The 21,460-nt window shown below is 41.0% G+C and overlaps 3 protein-coding genes across 4 annotated transcripts in view; 2 read left to right on the top strand and 1 right to left on the bottom strand.

Moving 5' to 3' along the window:
• npepps (aminopeptidase puromycin sensitive) overlaps window positions 1-9,336 on the top strand; it is a 42,960-nt gene extending 33,624 nt beyond the window's left edge. Inside the window, exons 19-23 of the mRNA XM_061679896.1 lie at window positions 1,261-1,317; window positions 1,404-1,511; window positions 2,361-2,516; window positions 7,095-7,142; window positions 7,219-9,336. Of these exons, the coding sequence (XP_061535880.1) occupies window positions 1,261-1,317; window positions 1,404-1,511; window positions 2,361-2,516; window positions 7,095-7,142; window positions 7,219-7,365 (516 nt within the window). The 3' untranslated portion in view covers window positions 7,366-9,336. The remainder of the gene's footprint in view (window positions 1-1,260; window positions 1,318-1,403; window positions 1,512-2,360; window positions 2,517-7,094; window positions 7,143-7,218) is intronic.
• A 582-nt stretch (window positions 9,337-9,918) lies between these two features.
• c6h6orf120 (chromosome 6 C6orf120 homolog) lies at window positions 9,919-18,133 on the top strand. Its single transcript, XM_061680261.1, has 2 exons — window positions 9,919-9,958; window positions 15,132-18,133. Exon 2 carries the CDS (start codon window positions 15,226-15,228, stop codon window positions 15,790-15,792), a length of 567 nt encoding a protein of 188 aa, XP_061536245.1. The 5' UTR covers window positions 9,919-9,958; window positions 15,132-15,225; the 3' UTR covers window positions 15,793-18,133.
• Window positions 17,271-21,102, bottom strand: mrpl21 (mitochondrial ribosomal protein L21). Of its 2 annotated transcripts, none has more exons than XM_061680259.1 (3): window positions 21,004-21,102; window positions 20,591-20,887; window positions 17,271-18,961 (listed from the first exon to the last, which is right to left on the bottom strand). In XM_061680259.1, the coding sequence occupies exons 2-3, from the start codon at window positions 20,867-20,869 to the stop codon at window positions 18,665-18,667; spliced, it is 576 nt and encodes a 191-aa protein (XP_061536243.1). In that variant the 5' UTR covers window positions 20,870-20,887; window positions 21,004-21,102; the 3' UTR covers window positions 17,271-18,664. The 2 variants fall into 2 exon arrangements, with proteins under 2 accessions (XP_061536243.1, XP_061536242.1); XM_061680258.1 differs by having other exon boundaries at window positions 20,591-20,901; window positions 21,004-21,093.
• Window positions 21,103-21,460: the final 358 nt, after the last annotated feature.

Genomic DNA, 21,460 nt, shown 5'->3' with positions numbered 1-21,460 from the left:
TTTCTTGGAATTTCTGTTTATAGGGTAGCTATGGATTTTCCAACAACTGCTACTTTAACACTCTGAGAACTGCATTTAAAACAAACAAGAATTAAATATACAATTAAACATTGTATATTTAAACCAAAATGTCCAACCAAATCATATAATAACACGTCACCTAGCTTAATGCTAACATATAATGCAAATCTTAATAGATGGGCTAAAAGAAATTAGCATAGATGTTACGGTACAGGCCTTTTCACACCGCATTTGGCTTTGCGATTGACGCCCGTGACTTTCCCATTCATTGTGTATCTGCTGAAAGGGCGACAGTGCTTTTTGCCGTCTCGCGGAGCGACAATATAGAAAGCGGCTGACGCTCGGCGGAGCGACCTCGAATAGAAGTTCTATTTGGAGTGCGATATCACGGTGACGTCAAAATGGCCCTCCATTGGGAGGGGGGCTGGCGCTGTGATTTCCGTGTGCTTTTTTTTCGTCTAGGGTAATGAAGAAGCCTAAACTCTCTGAGGTCCCGACAAACAATTACTATGGGGTGCACCCCTTTCCTCTTTTTTTTCTGCACCTCGTCTCCTCCTCCTTAAAATGAGCAACGCCAGGGCTTTCTTTTGTAAAAGACATACATCTTGCCGAAGTTGCAGAGGGGCGGTCTACTCCAGTCGGGAAAACTTTCTTGTTACTTCCAGATATGCGTCTGCATCAGCACCTCCAAATTTGGGCACACTGCACTGGGCACTGTGGTCATTGTCGCGGTGACGTGCGGTCCTTTCACATTGAGCAAGTGTGGTGTGAAAAGGCCTTCATTCTGAACCTTAAAACAAGTGTACTTAACATACGGGGCAGCAAGACATACCAGCAGCATACAACAAAACCCATTGGCATATATTCTCTCTGCTCTGTGGGAACAACAACTATTACTGGAGCTTAGAGTAGTTGGCAACCGTCACTGTCTCTTCTTCTTACTCTTAATTGTGCTGCATCTCTTGAAGTAGAGTCCAGTGCTGCCCGCCATGGTGTGACACAATGTGGTACTACATTGAAGTCGGGCAACTCTAAATTTGGACTCGCCTGTCTACAGTACAGTAAAAAAAAAAATAATAATAAATAAAATCTGCAATATGGCGGGGCCATGAAAGATGAAGCACACTACATAGGGGTTCACTGTAGTCCTTGTCGACAGTTATCCTTCTTTTGGAATAAATGTTTTTAAAAAAGCAAAACACACACACAGATGTTAATTGTGTTGTTGTGTGCTTTCAGGTTTATTTAACGGTGCTGAAGCACGGCGACAGTAGCACATTAGACACCATGCTCAGGGTAAGTCGGGCATCGGTCTGGGGTTGTTTGTGCTCTTCTCTCCATCCGGCAACAATGTTTGACTTTGTCCCGTCTTTCTGTCTCAGCTTCACAAGCAAGCCGACATGCAGGAGGAGAAGAATCGCATCGAGCGAGTACTCGGCGCCATCTCTGCTCCGGACCTCATCCAGAGAGTGCTTGCCTTCGCCCTCTCGGTAACTACTTTCCCTTACTAATTGCGTGTGTGTGTGTGTGTGTGTGTTTTTTGGGGGGTGTTTTTGTATTTGTTTTTTGTTGTGTTTCTGTTTTTGTGCATGTTTGTTGTTTTGTTTATTGTTTTGCATGTTTTAGCTCTTTGTGTGTGTGTGTGTGTGTGGATTTTGTGCGTTGTTTTTTTCTGTGGGTTTTTCTGGGGCTTTCGTGTTTTTTGTGTGTTTTGTGCAAGTTTTTTGTGTTTGTATGTGTTTTTGCTTTGTGTGGTTTTGTTTTGTTTCTGTGGGGATATTGTGTTTTTGTGGGCCTGTCTGTTTTTGTTTGTGTGGTTTTGTTGGTTTTAGTTTTTGTATATTTTTATGTGTATTTGTGTTTGTCTCTTTTTTTGTTTTTTATGTTTGTGAGTGGTGGCACTGTGACCGACTGGTTAGCACAGCTGCCTCACAGTTCTGAGGACCCGGGTTCAAATCCGGTCTCGCCTGTGTGGCGTTTGCATGTTCTCCCCCGTGCCTGTGTGGTTTTTCGTTGGGTAGTCCAGTTTCCTCCCACATCCCAAAAACATGCATGTTAGGTTCATTGAAGACTCTAAATTGCCTCTAAGACTCTAAATTGAAAGCGAGTGTGAATGGTTGTTTGTTTATATGTACCCTGCGATTGTCTGGCGACCAGTTTAGGGTGTACCCTGCCTCTCGCTCGAAGATAGCTGGGATAGGGTCCCCGTGACCCTAGGGAGGATAAGCGGTACAGAAAATGGATGGATGGATTTTTGTCTGTTTTTTGTGGTTTTGTAATTTTGGGTGTGTGTTTCGGTCCTTGTGTGCTAACTGGCATTTGTACGATGTTGTTGTCAGGAAGAGGTTCGTCCTCAGGATACGGTGTCGGTGATTGGGGGCGTGGCCGGCAGCAGCAAACATGGCCGCAAAGCTGCCTGGAAGTTTGTGAAGGACAACTGGGAGGAGCTTCACAACCACTACCAGGGCGGATTCCTCCTGTCGCGGCTCATCAAGGTCATTATCCCAACAAAGCAATTATAGACAGCAAAACGATGACACTTGGCAGTATTACCGCCCGTTTTGCTCAAAGGAAACACAATAACCCCTCGTTTATAAATGAAATCCCTGAAGTAGCGACCAATTGTTTATTAATGTATGTAATTCACTGCCAATGTGAGATACTTTAGAGAAGTGCAGGTATTTTATTTGTCCACTTGAGGTCACCATCCACACACACTCCACAAGCACATGTCTATTAAAGGTGGATGGATGTGCTCTGCTTGATTGACGTGAACAACAGCCCATGCTGACATTGTGTGAACGGGATTTCCTGCCTCAAGCATTGGCACTGTTCCTCACAGAGACGGCAATATAATCAGTGAAAACCATTACGCGAACCCAGAACAAATTTTGGTGATGTTTTTGACTATAGTACTGTAGTTCTAAAAAATCAAGCAAACATTGCTCTTTACTTGCATTTGTTCCTGTCGACATAATGAGTGTGTGCATTAGCTATTTGTCAGGCTAAGGTGTGTAGTTGTGAATTATTATTTTTTTTTTTTACTAAAACGTACTGACTTGTTTTAAACGGGGCTTTTCTTGTCATGTTTTTTTGTATCCTCAAGCAACTTGGTGACTTAGATTTTTTCTGCTGAGAGTAAGAGCCCAGTTATCCTTGTGAGTTATTGCTGCCACATTAAAATCATATTGCCAATTAAGCTAACTATCAGATGTGCAGGTAACTGGCCGACATACCTTTTAAAAACAAATCTGTGATGCACTGAATCCGCAATAAGTGAACCGTGATAAGTGATATTGTGAGGGATTGTTGTACGTGAGGTGATAGGACAGGAGCGACACAAGTCAAAACATAAGGTGCACTCGCACATTCAAATGAGAACTGAAGCAATATAAACAGACTAAGCTCTGCCGCTAATGGCAAAAATCCCAGAATAATTGACACCCAAAAAAGGTTTATAATTGCCGGTAGATGTCACAAGATCTCGGCAAAGCACTACTTTTGTCTGAACGAAGCTCTTCAATTCTCTTAAACATAATTGCTTGGCACCAAGATGCCACAAGATCGCGCACAGAAAACAGCAAATAGGTGAATCCATGACTCAGAATTGCTAGCCTATAGGAAACGATATGAAAATGTTAGGAAAAAATTAAACAAATAATACAACAAATCCACAAAAATTTTAAAATGATGCAAGTTAACGTTACTAAACGAATAGTGAAGTGCTAGAAGTTAGCAAGAGAATTTCTAATGTGACTAGTAGTTCTGGTAGCATGCATTTGTTAACTAGTGCACAGTTTTGCCTGACTAGTACCGTATTTTCATGACCATAGGCCGCCCCGTATTAAAAGGTGCAGTCTCAGTTACGGGATCTATTTCTGTATTTAACACATACATAAGGCGCACCGTATTATTGGGCGCAGGCATGGTAAAACATACACTTGCTTAAAACATACGGTAGCATGCATGCACGCTAAAACAATGTTTTTAAAAAGGCAGCAGGAGCAAAACTGAGTTCGGTTGTACTTTATTGAAGTATTTAACAATGTACTCACGTTATTTTTTGGTCAATCCTCATCCACAAATCCATCAAAGTCCTCATCTTCTGTATCTGACATGAACAGCTGAGAAAGTTCTCAATCAAACACGCCAGGTTCGAGTCAGTCTCGTTGCCGTGCGAAAGCTCGAACAAGCATCCACAATCCATTCACAAATTGTGGCGTAACTCGCCCGGCGCTGCCTCCTACTCATACTAAAGCTGTGTTCGCCATCTGTCATCCATGGCTCCCACGCCGCTCACTTCACTTTGAACGTCCTGTTTACACTGATGTCCAGCGGTTCGTCAAGCCTCCCGGAATGATGGCAAGCCACGAGTTATTGCACTCAATCGAATGGTGACTTGAGATGTTTCTCCCGGCTGTTCTTTGCTCATTAATCCATTGCTCGAGTTGGTCTTCCAACTCGGGCCACCTCGCCTTGTTTCCGCGTTTTGTTTTTCTTTTTTTTCTGCGGAAACTCAGCTTCGCCTTCTTGACTTGGCGACGCTCGTTTTCCTGCTTCCTCCACTTGTGAACCAGTGATTCGTTGATCTTGAATTCTCTCACGGCTGCTCGATTCCCATGTTCCTCCGCGTAACTGATAGCTTGCAGTTTAAACTGTGCTTCGTAAGCGTGTCTCTTCGTAGGTGACATTTTCGGGGGTCCTTAGCCAAAGCGATGTTGTTTTGCACAATGCAAACCCCGGAAATGCTCCCAGTCAGTCAAGCAGTAAAATAAATAAAATACAATAAAATAAATAAAAAAACACCCCGGCGCAGGGGCGTGGCTTTAGCGTCCTACTTCACGCACCCTCCCCTGTCCTTAGCCACGTCTGCTTTTCCTTTGTGTAGGCAACATGTCGGCAGGAAATGCTCAAAGAAAACAAACAAACAAACAAAAAGTCAAGCGGAGCGCTCATCACACAACAACATTTATAGACTCTGTGCACACATAAGGCGCCCCGTCCATTTTGGAGAAAATGTTAAGACCTTTAAGTGTGCCTTATGGTCGTGAAAATATGGTAACTAATTGTTTTAGTTCACCTTAGTCATTAGACTATGGAAAACCTGGTGAGCATTTGTTTGATATCCTACTAGTGTGCCGAATTGTCCATGTACTAGTACGCCCTTTGTACTAATAAGACAATTCAGCGCACTAGTAGAACGATATTATAAATAGTGATCTTTTTTCTGCTTCTGTAGACTGCGCCAAGTGAATCACTTCACTAGTAGTGTTAGTAGTGCGCAGATGTCAACTAGTGTACATTTTGCCTCACTAGTAACATGTAGTTATTCTCCCAGTGGTCCCCAGTCATTCTATTAGTGTGCAGAAATGTCATGCAGTAGTGGACTAAGACATGACTTTAAGACAGACTCTATTAGTGAGTTTAATTGTCTTACTAGTGAGGACAAATACCGTACTAGTACATAGACCTTAAGATGATTCAGATGCTCAAAACAGAATTCCATAAGGATAGACTTGTACAGTGACTGTCGTAATAGTAATGTTTTGTTTTTTTTGCCCAAGTTGCCTACTACAGATGACAGTGTACTAATAGATGGATTAGGGCTGTAATCGTTACTTGAATAACTTGATTACCTCCAAAAAAATCAAACCAAAGAATTGTTTTATCAACATGAACTAATGTTCCTGCAGCCTCATGTGGCAATAAGTGTGAGCCAGGAGAAAAGATTCCGTGAAAGACAAAGAATGTCCAACGATAACTCTTCACTCTCATTCGCTGACTCTCACGTCACTCATCAGGCAAGGCCCCGGTTTTTAAAGCCTCACACATACTACAGTGTATAGAATGTGAGGATGGCATCCCCGAATGAACAACAATATCTGCACCTCACATGCATATTTTGTATTGGTATTGCTCAGGCACATGCACATACATTTTGGTAGGTATTCAAGCAAAGAAAATGGGCACCCTTCGCCAATTTAAAAAAAAAAAAAAAACTGTAGTATGTATTAAACTAAAGTATTTCTGTCAACACAACCAACGCAGTCAATCATAAAACTATTAACAAAGCAGGTGACGGGAAGCTACAGTGCATATAATGTCTTCACACCACTATTGAAATGTCTTTTTTTTTTTTATATATACAAAAAAGGTCAAAAGAGGTGTAGACTTTTTACATCCACTGTATAATAGTTGGTATTATTAATTATTTAGCAAAATTATTACTAATTTGTAAACCTTAAAGGTCCTGTATTTTGCCAAACCAACTTTTTTTAGTATTTGGGATGTAATAATTTTGTCATGGTGCCTCAGTAAATGTGAAATATGAACGCAGTCCTGAGTTCCAGAGGTTTTGCTGCCATGAGGCCTGAAACCAGGCCATTCAAATTTCTCGAGCTTATCTACGTCACTAAGCGAAGATCTCCGCCTACCTTTTCACTCCTGAGCCAGCACTGTCAATATAACAAACACGTGTGCTGTCAAAAGTGGGTCTTCTACACGGAGGCAACCAATCAGATGATAGGGGGTGGTCTAAATTTTTTTATTAAATTGACACTTTTACACTAAGTCCATGTTAAAGAGTTGCTCTCTGGCAGTCTAAATAGCCAAAATATATGGGACCTTTAACTGTTGAAGTATAAATGTTGGCATGAACATATCTTCTCAAGTAAGGTGCCTTTTCTTACACAGAACAGAGTTTTCGCCAGGATGCCGTAATTATAAAATATTGAAAAAGAATTTGCTGCCGGAAAAACAGCACTTTTTTTTTTGTCCAGGGCAAAAGGGCAGGTGCTTGAGCATCACCTCGTGGCTATGGTTACATGTGCCTGGTATTGTTATTTAATATTGCAGAGTAAGTTTTTATGCAATTACTCACGCAATCGCTGGGATGACTGGTAAAATATTATTCTATTGTTACTATTACTATTGTAAAAATATTCAATACCCCCAACCCTAACATGGACCTGAAAGGTGGATATCAAGGATATGAAATAAATCCTCAAATGGCTTTCCATACATTTGTTGTTTACGTTTGTCATGTACATTTGTGCTTCCTTGTCATCCTTCAGCTGACAGTGGACGGATTCGCCATAGACAAAATGGCCTCAGAAGTCAAGGTGGGAGCTCATCAGATTGATTTATATTGTATCTGTGTCCTGGTGCCAGGCTAACGTCTGATATTTTCCCTCGCAGAGTTTCTTCGAGAGTCACCCGACGCCGGCAGTGGAGCGCACGGTGCTGCAGTGCTGCGAGAACATCCTGCTCAACGCCGCCTGGCTCAAACGTGACGCCGATGACATCCACCAATATCTAAGGCACCGCATGGCGCCCCCTGTCTGAGATTCTATCCCCCCCCCCCCACCCCGCCCACCCCACCACATACCCTCCCTCCCTGCCCCTTGTTCCAGGACGTACTAGCAGGCTTCATTTTCTTTCCAGACGCTGAACACCACAAAGCAAAGCCAAGAATCTCACAGACTACATAAAACTACTACATTATTTGCACCTGGACCGAGATGCTTGTTTTTAGCATCCTTTTACCCCCCCCCCCCTTCCAGCACCACCAAGACTTGTCAACAACACCCTCGCCCACCTCCAAACAACTGTGAAGCCCTTTTTTATCGTGCATGACTCACTCAGCATTATTGGCCAAGTGTGTTGAAGAGGCATCAGGTGGTCGGTTGGTTCACACTCTCCAGCAATACACACACCCCGAGGTTTTAACGTCATCAAATCAGTAGAGTCAATCAATAATAGTCATAATAATAATATGAATTCATAACAAACCAATCATGTGAGAATCTCGATTTGGTGTTGATAAGTACATTTTTTTTCCAATTGCCCAGCACACAAAATGTAATAAGATTAAGGAAAAAATACTTAAATGTCATAACATAATGAAATACTCAACACAAATAGACACAAATATTTGGTAAATACTCAAATATGAAAATACTTTTGACAAAGAAATACATCTATTAGATAAAGATAAAATATTAAGAAAACATATACAAACAAATGGAAATATGCAAATACTGTACAAAAAAAATCAAAATCTCTTGCAATAGACACCAAGGTTTTTACATCAAATCAGTGCAGTCAATCAAAAATAGGAATTCATAAACCAATCACGTGAGATTCTTGATTTGGTGTTTATAAGTTGTTTTTTTAATTTCCCAGTGCATAAAAATGATAATTTATTACACCAAGAATACTAAAATATTGGGAAATAATACAACATACTGCACACAAATATGCAAATAGAATAAAATAATTTCATGAAAAATGCAAATGGAGAAAAAAAAAACTGGCAAAAACATTTTCACCCCCAGAGTACACAATTGTGAAAATACACAATTTTGATTCAAATATTTGAGAGACAAAAAATATTGGACAAACTTATGCTACTAAAAATGTGAAAAGATGAAAATACAAAAATGTTACAAAAAAATACAATCGTGGAAATTACACAAATTTGACCCAAGAAATACCTACAAAATATTTGATAAATTTTCCATTGTAACAATTATAACATGAATTCATATAAACAAATCTTGTGTGAAAATATTGATTTGGTGTCTATTAGAATGATTTTTTTTCAATTTCCCAACACACTTCCTGTTTCTGGGGGAGTGGTTTTCTTTTTTTTTTTTTTTTTCTTTCGTTTTTCCCTTCCTCATTTTCTTTTGTTTTATCGTTTTCTTTTGTTTTTTTTTATTTTTTAGTTTGTTTCTTTCGTGTGCATTTAATTGGTGTTGGGCGGGAACACCCGCATCCTCCAATTTGCCGACTTTTTTTTGAGTGCTGTGATTGGCTGAAAAGCCGGCATTAGCTGCGTTAGCACAGTACTAAAAGTATGTGACGGAAACACTTCAACTGATCATTAAAGATTGAGAGAAATAAAATAAAAACTGTCCCCGAGCCCCTCAAGATTTCCACGGGGTCCTCGAGCAGAAATTTGGAGAAGACATCACAGATGATCTTGTGATTCTACTCTGACTTCCAAATCCCCAGGTGACTTTTTCGTGGAACTCTCCGGAAGCCTTAAATTGGTCGACTGCTTTGCAGTAAGGGAAATGAAAGTGAAATGAAATGAAAGGAAAAAGAAACACTCGCGCAGATGCGAGTGGCACAATTCAGACTTGTGGAAGAACTTAAAGTATATGAATATCAACTTGCCAGTTTGATGTATGTGTTTATGGAATCATTCAGAATCATCCAGATCCCCAGACGCCACACCCAGGAACGTTTGTTTCTTTTATTTTTGTTGAAAGTACGCTCGGTGTTCATTAAAGTGAAAGGATTATATAATGTGAGATCATTTGTGATTGTGTGAGACAAAATTACATTTTACAAGCAACCGATACACAAATCAAATTCATATCGGTGGCCAGAAGGATTGCAAAATTCTGGGAATTTCCAAAGTAGGAAACTTGACATTGGAATTAATGATGCTGCTCAAATGAAGTGCTGGAAAAATATTAAGCTGTGAAGGGACTAAACCCCTCACATTTGGGCAAGGAGAGCTTTTTTCATAGACATTTGCATATGGCTATATATTTACACTTAAATATGATACCTTCACAGTAAACTACCCTTAATTCCCTGTTTCAGTTTTGGAATAGTTTCAGAATACACGTTTAGATAAATTCCCATGGAAGTTTACAGGACGTTTTCCAATAAAATACACGTTTTTTCATGTTTGTTATATCAAAACACTCACGAGGCTGCAGTTAGCATTTTAGATATTCGTGGTTATAGGGAACTACAATCGATTTGAATTACAAATACAAGTAACGTAGTAAAAAAAAAAAAGCATGAAAATTTCGAATTGATTTAGTCGCGGTTCCCCTCCTTTTCCTGTTGGGGGCGCCGTTGGGTGATGATTGTGCTCAGCAGGTGCAGAAGAAGAAGAGGAGGAAATGACGGCCGCGTAAGTGACCGCAGAAGCGTGTTCAAAGTGTTATTTTGTATTTATGTCATTAATAACTAACGTATCTTTCTCTTACGCCTTTGATCATAATGTGGTTATGGCGCGTTGCTGGTCGTTTTCCCTCGATTCGAGCGGGTTCTGAACTCGTACTACTTATTAACGGCTAGCTGCTAGGTAGCTAACTCGGTGATCATCAACTTCAATTTATGTCTCCAATAACATCGTGAAAAAAATACGAAATAATGCCTTTGTGAATATGGAAAAGGTTGGAAAACGGTTTCTTGGAAATAAAATCGACAAGCTCAGCGTCAGCGTATCACTTGTTGACGCTCATCATCAATGTATGACTGTTTGAATCACTCCTATTTTATTTTTTACATGTGTAGTGAGTATAGATTATCCACTATATTAGTGTTTCTCAAACTTTTGTCACCTGGAAAAAATACTTAGATCTCCAAGTACCACCATCATGACCAACATTAAAATGGAGTAACAAGTGTTCATCAAAAACTAGGCAGGTTTTATTCCTTAAGTGTATTTAATATTATGGCAAGTCACTGTAATATTATACAAATTGAACATTAACACTGCGCGTAAATTGAAATGTATTGCACGTAAATTGAATAAAAATTTTACTTAAATGTTTAAAAACAGTTCGTAAATGTATTTCGACGTTAAATAAAACTGAACTGCATTTGTAAGTTCAATAAAATTGCACAGTACTGCATGCAAATGTGTTACTATATTCTTAAAAATTAAAACTAAGCTGGATTTAAACGTACTATACATAAAAGTTCTATATTTTTTTATTCAAATGTTTAAAAAAGTTTTTACTTACACATTTTAAAACAGTGTTCTTAATGGTTGAATGCAAATGTAAGTAAAATTTAAATACAACTGAACTGCACTCAAAAAGTAAACCATACTGAGTTTTTTTTTTTTTTTTTAACAGGCTGTATCATAGCTACCAGCTTCATTCTAATATGTTTGATTGTATTGCATGTTTTAAATGTACATTTACTTGTTTAATTTTGTAATTCTTTTGCATATCACGGGAGAGAGCCCGCACCCTACTGTTGGTTTTATATTCATTTTGTAAAATACAGTTAGCTGAAAACTTTATCATGGTGTTATAATGCATTTGTTTGTTCAGTATTTATTTACAGAAGGTGAACTGACGATCTGGTATGTTGTAATTATGCTACAGCTACCCGAGTAGCGTTCTGAAGCTATTTTTCATTTCACTACGTTCGGAATCATTCATTCATTCCATACTCCCTAATGACCACATACGGCTCTTAAGTGGACTTGTTAGGAATCTTTAGCTGGTGGACAATATAGCTGACTATTTACTGAGTAGGGAATAAGTCGTGAATGGCAGCCCGAGTGTGTAAAAGAACATCAGTGGTTGTCAGTAATTAATGGGTGACTTATTTTTGTCTGGCCTGTTCCACTTTTGGCTTTGGAGCTTCTCCGCTGACCTGACGTGAGTTCTGTTGATTTGCAAAAAATCTTGCCAGACACTCAATACGTGGAAAAATTTCACCTTTTTTTTTGTTTAAGTGGAAAAAGTTACTCAAGAACCCCTTTTTATTGTGGGGCATATGTTCCAGACCAACCTGGTGAAAGAGACCATGTAATTCTTATATATAATATGAGTGAGAGAGAGAGCGCTTTATTTATCCTTCCCAGACATTTACTAACATTTTAACTTTACACGATCAGGATCTTTGGAGCCAATCAGCGATTTAAAAAAAAAAAACCAAAATAAAACGATAACCAGTCAGCGATCATTAACTCACTTTAACGTAGTTCCTTTATACCGAGATGCTACATGATGGCGGCATAGCACTGTTTTTGTCTAGATGAAACTCCTCAACCCACTTAAACGTAGGTCATTCACATCAAGATGCCAAAAGATGGCGGCATGAAAAAATGAAAACCCTTAACTGATGTCATCATAGTACCTTAACACCAGTATGTCATAAGATGGTGGCAAAGCTCTTCTTTTGTCTAAATGGAACTCCTCAACTCACTTCAACATCGTTCCTTGACACTAAAATGGTACCAAAGCACGATATTTTGTCTAAATGAAACTCCTCAACCCACTGAAACATAGTTCCTTGACACCAAGCTACCATAAGGTGGTGACATGACAATTTTTGTCCAAATGGAACTCCTCAACCCACTTCAATATACAGTCTTCTCCAAAAGTATTGGAACGATAAGGTCAATTCCTTTGTTTTTGTTGTAGACTGAAGACATTTGGGTTTGAGATTAAAAGATGAATATGAGACAGAAGTTTAGAATTCCAGCTTTTATTTCATGGTATTTACATCTAGATGTGTTAAACAACTCAGGACAGAGCACCTTTTGTTTTGTTTTGTTTGAAGCCACCCACTTTTTAAGTGAGCAAAGGTATTAGAACATCCATCCATCCATTATCTGAGCCGCTTCTCACTAGGGTCGCGGGTGTGCTGGAGCCTATCCCAGCTGTCATCGGGCAGGAGGCGGGGTACACCCTGAACTGGTTGCCAGCCAATCACAGGGCACATAGAAACAAACAACCATTCGCACTCACAGTCATGCCTACGGGCAATTTAGAGTCTCCAATTAATGCATGTTTTTGGGATGTGGGAGGAAACCGGAGTGCCCGAAGAAAACCCACGCAGGCACGGGGAGAACATGCAAACTCCACACAGGCGGGGCCAGGGATTGAACCCGGGTCCTCAGAACTGTGAGGCTGACGCTCTAACCAGTCGGCCGCCGGTATTGGAACAGAGATTGTCAAATTAACAAAGTGAATAACATTTAATATTTTGGTGGCATAGCCCTGAGTTGCAATAACTGCATCAAACCTGCGACCCATTGACTTCACCAGACTGTTGCATTCTTCATCTGAAATGCTTTTCCAGGCCTTCACTGCAGCCTCTTTCAGTTCATGTTTGTCTGCGCTTCAGGAGGTAAAATGCATGCTCTTTTGGGTTAAGGTCCGGAGATTGTCTTGGCCAGTCTAAGACCTTTCACTTTTCCCCCCGATGAAGTCGTTTGTTGTGTTGGCAGTGTATTTTGGGTCAATGTCTTGTTGCATGATGAAGCTTCTCCTGATTAGTTTGGATGCATTTTTCTGTAAATTGCCAGACAAGATCGTTTTGTAGACTTCAGAATTCATTCTGCTGCTACCATCATGAGTTACATCATCAATAAAGACGAGTGAGCCCGTTCCAGAAGCAGCCATGCTAACCCAAGCCATGACATTACCGCCACCATGCTTCACAGATGATCTTGTGTGTTTTGGATCATAAGCAGATGCTTTCTTTCTCCATACTTTGGCCTTCCTATCACTTTGTTAGAGGTTAATCTTGGTCTCATCAGTCCATAAAACTTTGTTCCAAAATTTTTGTGGTTCATCTCTGTAGAGGAAGTTCTCGAGTTACGTCGTACTCGACCTACAACATTTCGACTTTACGACGCCCATGCCTCGTCCGCCATTTTGTCCCCAGCACCGTAGTGTTTCTGCTTAGCTAGTGCATAGTTCTTGTCTTTGTTTGTGCGCCGGGAGTATCTTTGCCTTTTTTCACACTCTCAGCAGTAATGGTAAGTACAGCATCTTATTTTTTTATTTTAATGTATTTTAGTTTCTTTATACGAAGTGTTACCCTTTCCTGCTACGGTCACCTGACCGTGGTCGGGAGACGCCTTCTCCAGTGCCAAGGTTGTCCTCTTCGGGGTTAACTCCCTTCTCTCGTTGCACAGCTGAGCTGGGTGGTGGCAACAACAAAGGCGCAAAGCACCGATTTGCTGCTTTTATGGCTTTATTAGCTCTTCTGCACATTCAATGTCAACGGGTCCTCCGCTAATCGCCGTCATTACACTTGCAACTGTACACACTCACACCTGCGCCCACTCCTTCCTCCTTCACAATCCCGTCTCACACATCGCACACGCCCACACACACTGAGCTTACTGTCACATTCACGTGGGACAATACCCGTAACAGAACTATTTCAACGACTTACGCGGAAATTCGGGTTACGTTGCCAGCGTAGGAACGGAACTCGTTCGTAAATCGAGGACTTCCTGTACTTCCTTGGAAAATCCAATCTGGCCTTCCGATTATTTATTTATTTTTGCCAATGAGTGGTTTGCATGGTATGTATGTGTAGTCTTCTTCGAACAGTGGATTGTAATACCTTCACCCCTGTCCTGTGGAGGTTGGCACTGATGTCACTGATTTATTGTTTCTTCACAGCTCTCACGTTTCTGTAATCAACAGCTGTTTATACCCTTGCCCGACCTGTTCGATGTCTGTTGCTCAGTACACCAGTAGTTTCTTTTTCAAGACATTCTAAATTGTTATATTGGCTGTCCCCAATGTTTGTGCAATAGCTCTGAACGATTTTCCCTCTTCTATCAGCTTCAAAATGGTTTGCTCTTCACCCATAGACGGCTCTCTGGTCTTCATGTTTGCTTAACAGCAAATGCAGTTTTCACAGGTGAAACCCAAAGCCAAAAACAAGCACTATCTAATGTTTAAGCAAACAATCTAAAAGGCAACACCTGAGCAACTAGAAACACCCATAAGTCACGTTCCAATACCTTTGCTCACTTGGGTGGCTTCAGACAAAAGGTTCTCTGTCCTGAGTTGTTCAACACAGATAGATGTAAATACCATGAAATAAAAGCTGGAATTCTGCACTTTTGTCTCATATTCATCTTTTGATCTGAAACCCAAATGTCTTCAGTATACAACAAACACAAAGGAATTGACCTTGCCGTTCCAATACTTCTGGAGGTGACTGTCGGTCCTTGACACCAAGATGCCATAAGATGGAGACAAAACACTTTTTTGTCTAAATGAAACTACTCAACTCACTTCAACATAGTTCCTGACACCAAGATGCCACAAGATGGTGGGAAAGCACTACTTTGTCTAAATGTACCTCCTCACCTCACTTCAACATCCTTGACACCAATATAGCAGCAAAGTACTAGTTTAAGTTCTAAAAAGAAAATGTAGCAAAATATGAATGTGCTAATGCCAAACAGTGACTATGCGAAGGTTTACGATATATTGTAAAATCCTGTAAATTGGTGGCTTCAAAATGTGCAACCTAGTGGTGGTCGCCTGTACTGCGAGTGCTGTTGAAAATAACGTGCTGTGATTGTACAGGTCTGTCTAATGTTGTGTCCGGCACGTGACGACGTCTCTGCCACTTTATCGGCCGTCGCATAACACCGCTCGCTCACCAGATGCGTCCTCCACAATGATGCCGCCGCCTCGCCGCCACACCGTGTCTGACGCCGCAGTCATCTTCCTGGTGCTGTGCCACCTGCGCTGCCTGGCATGCTGGTCGGAGGATGGCGCGACAGGCGTCCCCGCCGAGTGGGTCCTGTTGCACGTGGTCCAGGGCCAGGTGGGCGCGGGCAACTACAGCTACCTGCGACTCAACCACGATGGTGCCATCGTGTTGCACGTGCACAGCGTGACGGGCGACGCAGACCTTTACGTGTCGGACGCCACGCTGAGGCCCAGCTTTGATGCCTACAAGCTGCAGTCGGCCACTTGTGGACGTGACGCCGTGGCCGTGCCCGCCGAGTTTGCCCGACCGGTGGGCATCGCCGTCTACGGGCACCCGTCTCATCGTCGCAGCGACTTCGAGATGAGGGTCTACTATGACCGCGGCGCCGGCACCTATGACCCATTCGGTGCTGAGGAGGCCCAGAAAACGGAGGCGGCCGCGACAGAGGACAAACACTTCGATGAGGACGACTCAGTGTTCTGGACCAATCTCATCAGACTTCTGGAAATCATTCTGGAAATCCTCTTTTGAATCTAATCACAAGTTTTTCGTGCACTAGCGCCCAAATTTGCCCTTTTGAGCGTCAGTCACTATAGCTGAAACAGCTCTTCAATTTGAGACACCAAAACACAAACCGTACACAAAACACACTCTCACAAAAAATACACACACACACAAAGCATATACAAACAAAATACACTAAACACACACACAAAAGACTTAGAAAGCTCTTGAAAATGTGTTTCTTTCTACAACCCCAATTCCAATGAAGTTGGGACGTTGTGTTAAACAAATAAAAACAGAATACAATGATTTGCAAATCATGTTCAACCTATATTTAATTGGATACACTATTATTTAATGTTCAAACTGACAAACTTTGTTTTAAGCAAATAATCATTAACTTAGAATTTTATGGCTGCTACATGTTCCAAAAAAGCCGGGACAAGTGGCAAAAAAGACTCAAAGTTGAGGAATGTTCATCAAACACCTGTTTGGAACATCCCACAGATGAACAGGCTAATTGGGAACCGGTGGGTGCCATGATTGGGTATAAAAGGAACTTCCCTGAATTGCTCAGTCATTCACAAGCAAAGATGGGGCGAGGATCACCGCTTTGTGAACAAGTACGTGAGAAAATAGTCGAACAGCTTAAGGACAATGTTCCTCAACGTACATTTGCAAGGAATTTAGGGATTTCATCATCTGCAGTCCATAATATCATCAAAAGGTTCAGAGAATCTGGAGAAATCACTGCATGTTAGCGGCAAGGCCGAAAACCAACGTTGAATGCCTGTGACCTTCAATCCCTCAGGCATCCTTTACACATCAATGTGTAAAGGATATCACCACTCTCATGAATACTTCAGAAAACCAATGTCAGTAAATACAGTTCGGCGCTACATCCGTAAGTGCAACTTGAAACTCTACTATGCAAAGCAAAAGCCATTAATCAACAACACCCAGAAACGCCACCGGCTTCTCTAGGCCAGAGTTCATCTAAGATGGACTGATGCAAAGCAGTAAAGTGTTCTGTGGTCCGACGAGTCCACATTTCAAATTGTTTTTAGAAATTGTGGATGTCGTGTCCTCCAGGCCAAAGAAGAAAAGAACCATCTGGACTGTTATGGACGCGAAGTTCAAAAGCCAGCATATGTGATGGTATGGGGCTGTTTTAGTGCCAATGGCATGGGAAACTTACACATCTGTGAAGGCACCATTAATGCTGAAAGGTACATACAGGTGTTGGAGAAACATATGCTGCCATCCAAGGGACATCTTTTTCATGGACACCCCTGCTTATTTCACCAAGACAATGGCAAACCACATTCTGCACGTGTTACAGCAGTGTGGCTTCATAGTAAAAGAGTGCGGATACTAGACTGGCCTGCCTGCAGTCCAGACTTGTCTCCCATTGAAAATGTGTGGCGCATTATGAAGCGTAAAAGCTGTACATCAAGCAAGAATGGGAAATACCACCACCTACAAAGATTCAACAATTAGTGTCCTCATTTCCCAAATGTTTATTGAATGTTGTTAAAAGAAAAGGTGATCTAACACAGTGGTAAAGATGCCCCTGTCCCAGCTTTTTTGGAATATGTCGCAGCCATAAAATTCTAAGTTAATGATTATTTGCGAAAAAAAATAAAGTTTATCAGTTTCTTCTCCCAACAATAATTTCACAAGGTAGGAAACAAACATGAATAATATTTAACACTTTATTTCAAACGATCGATTCTACAAGTCCCATCACTGAACTATTTTTAGAACAAGTGCGTGAGAGGGCACCATGTTAGGAAAGCAGTTTGAGCAATTAAAGACGCATTAGTAACGTTTTCTACTTCTGCCTTTAACTACTGCATGACATTTTTGCACACTAGTAGAACTAACTAGATGTTACTCTACTGAGGTCAAACTGCACCAGTTGACATCTGCACACTACTAGTATTACTAAAGTGCTAGATGTTAGTTTAATTTTGTCACTAGTACGATGTGGTCAATAGTGCATGCCTCACTCGTAAAGCAACTTTGGAGTACTAGCAGGACAATTCCATTAGTAGTGAGGCATAACTGCACTACTAGTATGACTAGTGAAGCCCTAGACGGTAACTGAGAACCTTTATTAGTCCCAGAATGTGGAACTAGTAGAATTTTATGTCACTAGTAGTCTTAGTAGCACTTAGCAACTACTGAACGGTTTTGCTAGTAACATCATTCTACTAGTGCGCAGATACGTCATGCAGTAGTGGAAAAAAAAAACATCACTATTAAGGTACTTCTATGATGTACTAGCACAGTCTTTGTCCTCGCTAGGAAGATATTTCAGGGCACTAGTAGGAATAACTAGGGTGCACTTGTTGAACAAATGCTACTACTGAGGCAAAAAACTGCACTAGTTGACATCTAAATCCTACTACAACAAGTAGTAAAGTGCTAATGTTTACTAGTAGAATTGTATAATGTCACTTGTACTCATACAATAGTGGAAAAAAACATCTATTAAGAGTCTTTCTACTAGTGCACTGATTTGTCTATGTACTAATATGCTCTTGGTCCTCACAAGGCAATTCAGTACACTAGTAAAACTGTTACAAGTGAGGCAAAACTGCACTAGTTGACAAATGTGTGCTACTAGAACTACCAGTCACATTACAAATTCTCTTGCTAACTTCATCTACATCGAACTACATTTAGTCGTTCTACTAGTGCGCCGAGATGTCATAGAGTAATGGGAGGAAAACGTCGTTAGTAAGACAGCTGTTCTACAAGTGCACCCCAGTCTTTCTACTACTATGAACTTGTAGGATATCAAATAAATGCTCACAGGGTTTTCCTGTGATCAATTGTACAAATTAACAAACAAACAAGGTTTTTTTTTCTCTTCTTTTTAAGCGGCCTGTGATCACGTGAGCGCGGGCGCAAGCTGTATGCGGTTAATTCTCAGCACGGTCTGCGGCTGCACTATTATTTTCTTGCGCTGGAAGCGGTGCCTCCTCCAGAACTGCATGTGCACTTTGGGCCACGACTCAGTCTTCTCCAGTACGGTGGCGTCCACACGCACCAGCTCCTTGGCCAGCAGCGGGCGGCCGACCAGCGTGAAGTCTCGCGCCCCCACCAGCAGGACCTTCTCCAGGCGGAGGCGCTCGCCGCACACCGCCTCCACGTGATTCTCTACCAGGATCAGGTCCTCGTCCGTCACCTACGGAACGGAACGTTTGACCTCGGTTAGAAAGATGATTTTGGAAAACTAGTTGGTTACAGTTACAAGTTACCCTGTTGAAAATGTAGTGTAACTATTTCAATTAGTTTCTCAAAGTAATATAAGTAATGAAATGTTGATGACTTTTCTTAATTTTGAATCAATGCATCAACAGGACCACTGAATTTTTCCTCAAATTTTTTTTTAATTAAAACCATAGATCATAACTTTGGAATTTACCACATATTTGTTCACAAATAATAAACTGATGACAAAACATGACGAATTATCTATCTACACACACACACATACGTGTTCCATAAAAAACTAAAATTTAACTGTTCAAAAGTCGTTTTCAAAAGTGCAACTGAAGCTAACCTTTTCAAAATCTCAAACTATAAGTTGCACCACAAGGTGGCGCTTTAACGTCATATTTGTAAAAATATGGCTTGTTTGAGACGACGGCAAAAATGGCAAGAGAACCAGAAAGAGCCAATCACAAGCGTCGCTTTGGAAGGAGGAAGTGATAAGAAAAAACACTGCATGTTGTACATGTGTTTTCAAAGGCAATTAAAAAAAATAGATCTTTATTATGCTCACGTTTGATGAAACTGGGTCACGACTTTGTAACAATAGGAAAATTCGGGTCCCAAGGTGAGAATAGTTGAGAACCACTGATTTAGACAATTGCACTTTGTAATAATGTTGCATAAAAAGTCCAAATTTGTGTAGATGAAATAGTTCCAAAGTTAATGGTTTTTATGAGTTCAAAAGTTTAACTATACATTATGAGGCTAACCTTTTCAAAATCTCGAACAAACTAACATATTACACCACAAGGTGGCGCTTTGAGGTCATATTTGGAAACGACATGTTTTCAAATGCGGCAGAATGGCACATGACCAGAGCGAGCCAATCACAAGCGATACGTATAACGATACTTGATCAAGCTGGTTATTTTAATAGTGGCTTTCAAAATTATGATTACGATAAAATGTTATAAATTGTGCAGCCCTATTATACGGTATGCCAAAAATCACGGTTTGCTAAATGCCTCAGTTTTAAAGTTCTGTTCATTCTATTTACCATTCCCCGCCATTAATCTTGGGTAATCGACACCCAGCTACAAAAGTTTATAATTGCCTAGAGATACCACAAGATGGCGGCAAAGCACTACTTTTTCGCCGTGAAACTCCTCAACTCACATAAACATAGTTCCTTGGAACCAAGAGTGGCAAAACACTACTCTCAAAATGAAACACCTCAAGTTACCTCAACATACTTTCTTGGCACCAAGATTGTGACAAATAATTACTTTTGTCTAAACTAAACCCGCAAAATACTGTAGCCCCTGCGCACCAAAATGGCAGCAAAACTACATTTTAGTACAAGAGCAGCGAATAGGTGAGGGTTTCAGCGAATAACAGGGGATACAGGGAAGGGGAAAAAAAATAAAAAAATAAATTAAAAAAAATCTACAAATAGGTGAATCTGGAAATTGCGAACGTGTTAATTGTTTGACTTCTTTGCAAAGATAATACAATTGAGCAAATTACTCAATTTTCAAATATGAATTTCAATTAGTGTCTATTTTCCTGTCAATAGTTAGTATATTTTTTTCCACCACACCTTCCACTGGCGGCTGGCGAAGTGCACCACGGCGAAGAGACGACCGAAGTCGGCTTCCTCGATCCGTCGGTTGACGGCGCTCGTCAGGACGGCGTGCTGCCGCCGCTCCTCCTCCTCTGGCACCAGCCTCGTCTCCCTCCACGGAGGTCTGGACAGCGAGGTCAGAGGCACCACGTCGCAGCTGACGGAGATGTGCGTTTGAGCTGCGGCGAGAGGAAGGACGGAGAGTCTGGATGTCAACAGGCAGCACGTCCTCCGCAGTGTCGCCATCAGCGCCATCTTTACCGGAAAGTGTGTCTACCAAAGATGTTCTCAAATGGAGATTAACGACGAGGGCGATTTTCACCGTGCTCTCTATGAAGTAAATTGGTTATTTGAACAATGTATTCTCGTAAATACTATTTTATTCTAACCTTTTTCAATGTCCCTGTGGATTCGATGCGTTCCAACACTGTTCAGTGTTCTTTTGTCAAGTGGCCAGTTCAAGACAAGTGTGTTGGAAATGTACCGTAAATCAGTTGCACGTGTCGCGACGACTTTGCCTCAAATTATTTCACCAAATACCGCGCACATGGCCAGATAATGTCCCAGAAACATATAAATGCCGTATAATTGTCATATAACATTTAATTACTCTCATAAAACAACAAAAGTGTGTCTTTCGTGGAAGTGAAAGCCTTTTTGCGTGTCGTCGACCAAAGATATTCTCAACTAGTAGATTACCCGTGATCAGTACACGATGAGTGGTGATTCTCACCGTGGTCTATAGGGATTGTTGTGAGTTTATTTTCGAATATATATTCATATAATACATTATCCGTACATCCTGAATCTGGTTTTGATGCGTTCCAGCAGTATTTTATGTCGTTT

The sequence above is a fragment of the Phycodurus eques genome, chromosome 6 (assembly GCF_024500275.1).
Source record: "Phycodurus eques isolate BA_2022a chromosome 6, UOR_Pequ_1.1, whole genome shotgun sequence".
In the NCBI taxonomy this organism is placed as follows: Eukaryota; Metazoa; Chordata; class Actinopteri; order Syngnathiformes; family Syngnathidae; genus Phycodurus; species Phycodurus eques.
This window is presented reverse-complemented; position numbering and strand designations above follow the sequence as displayed.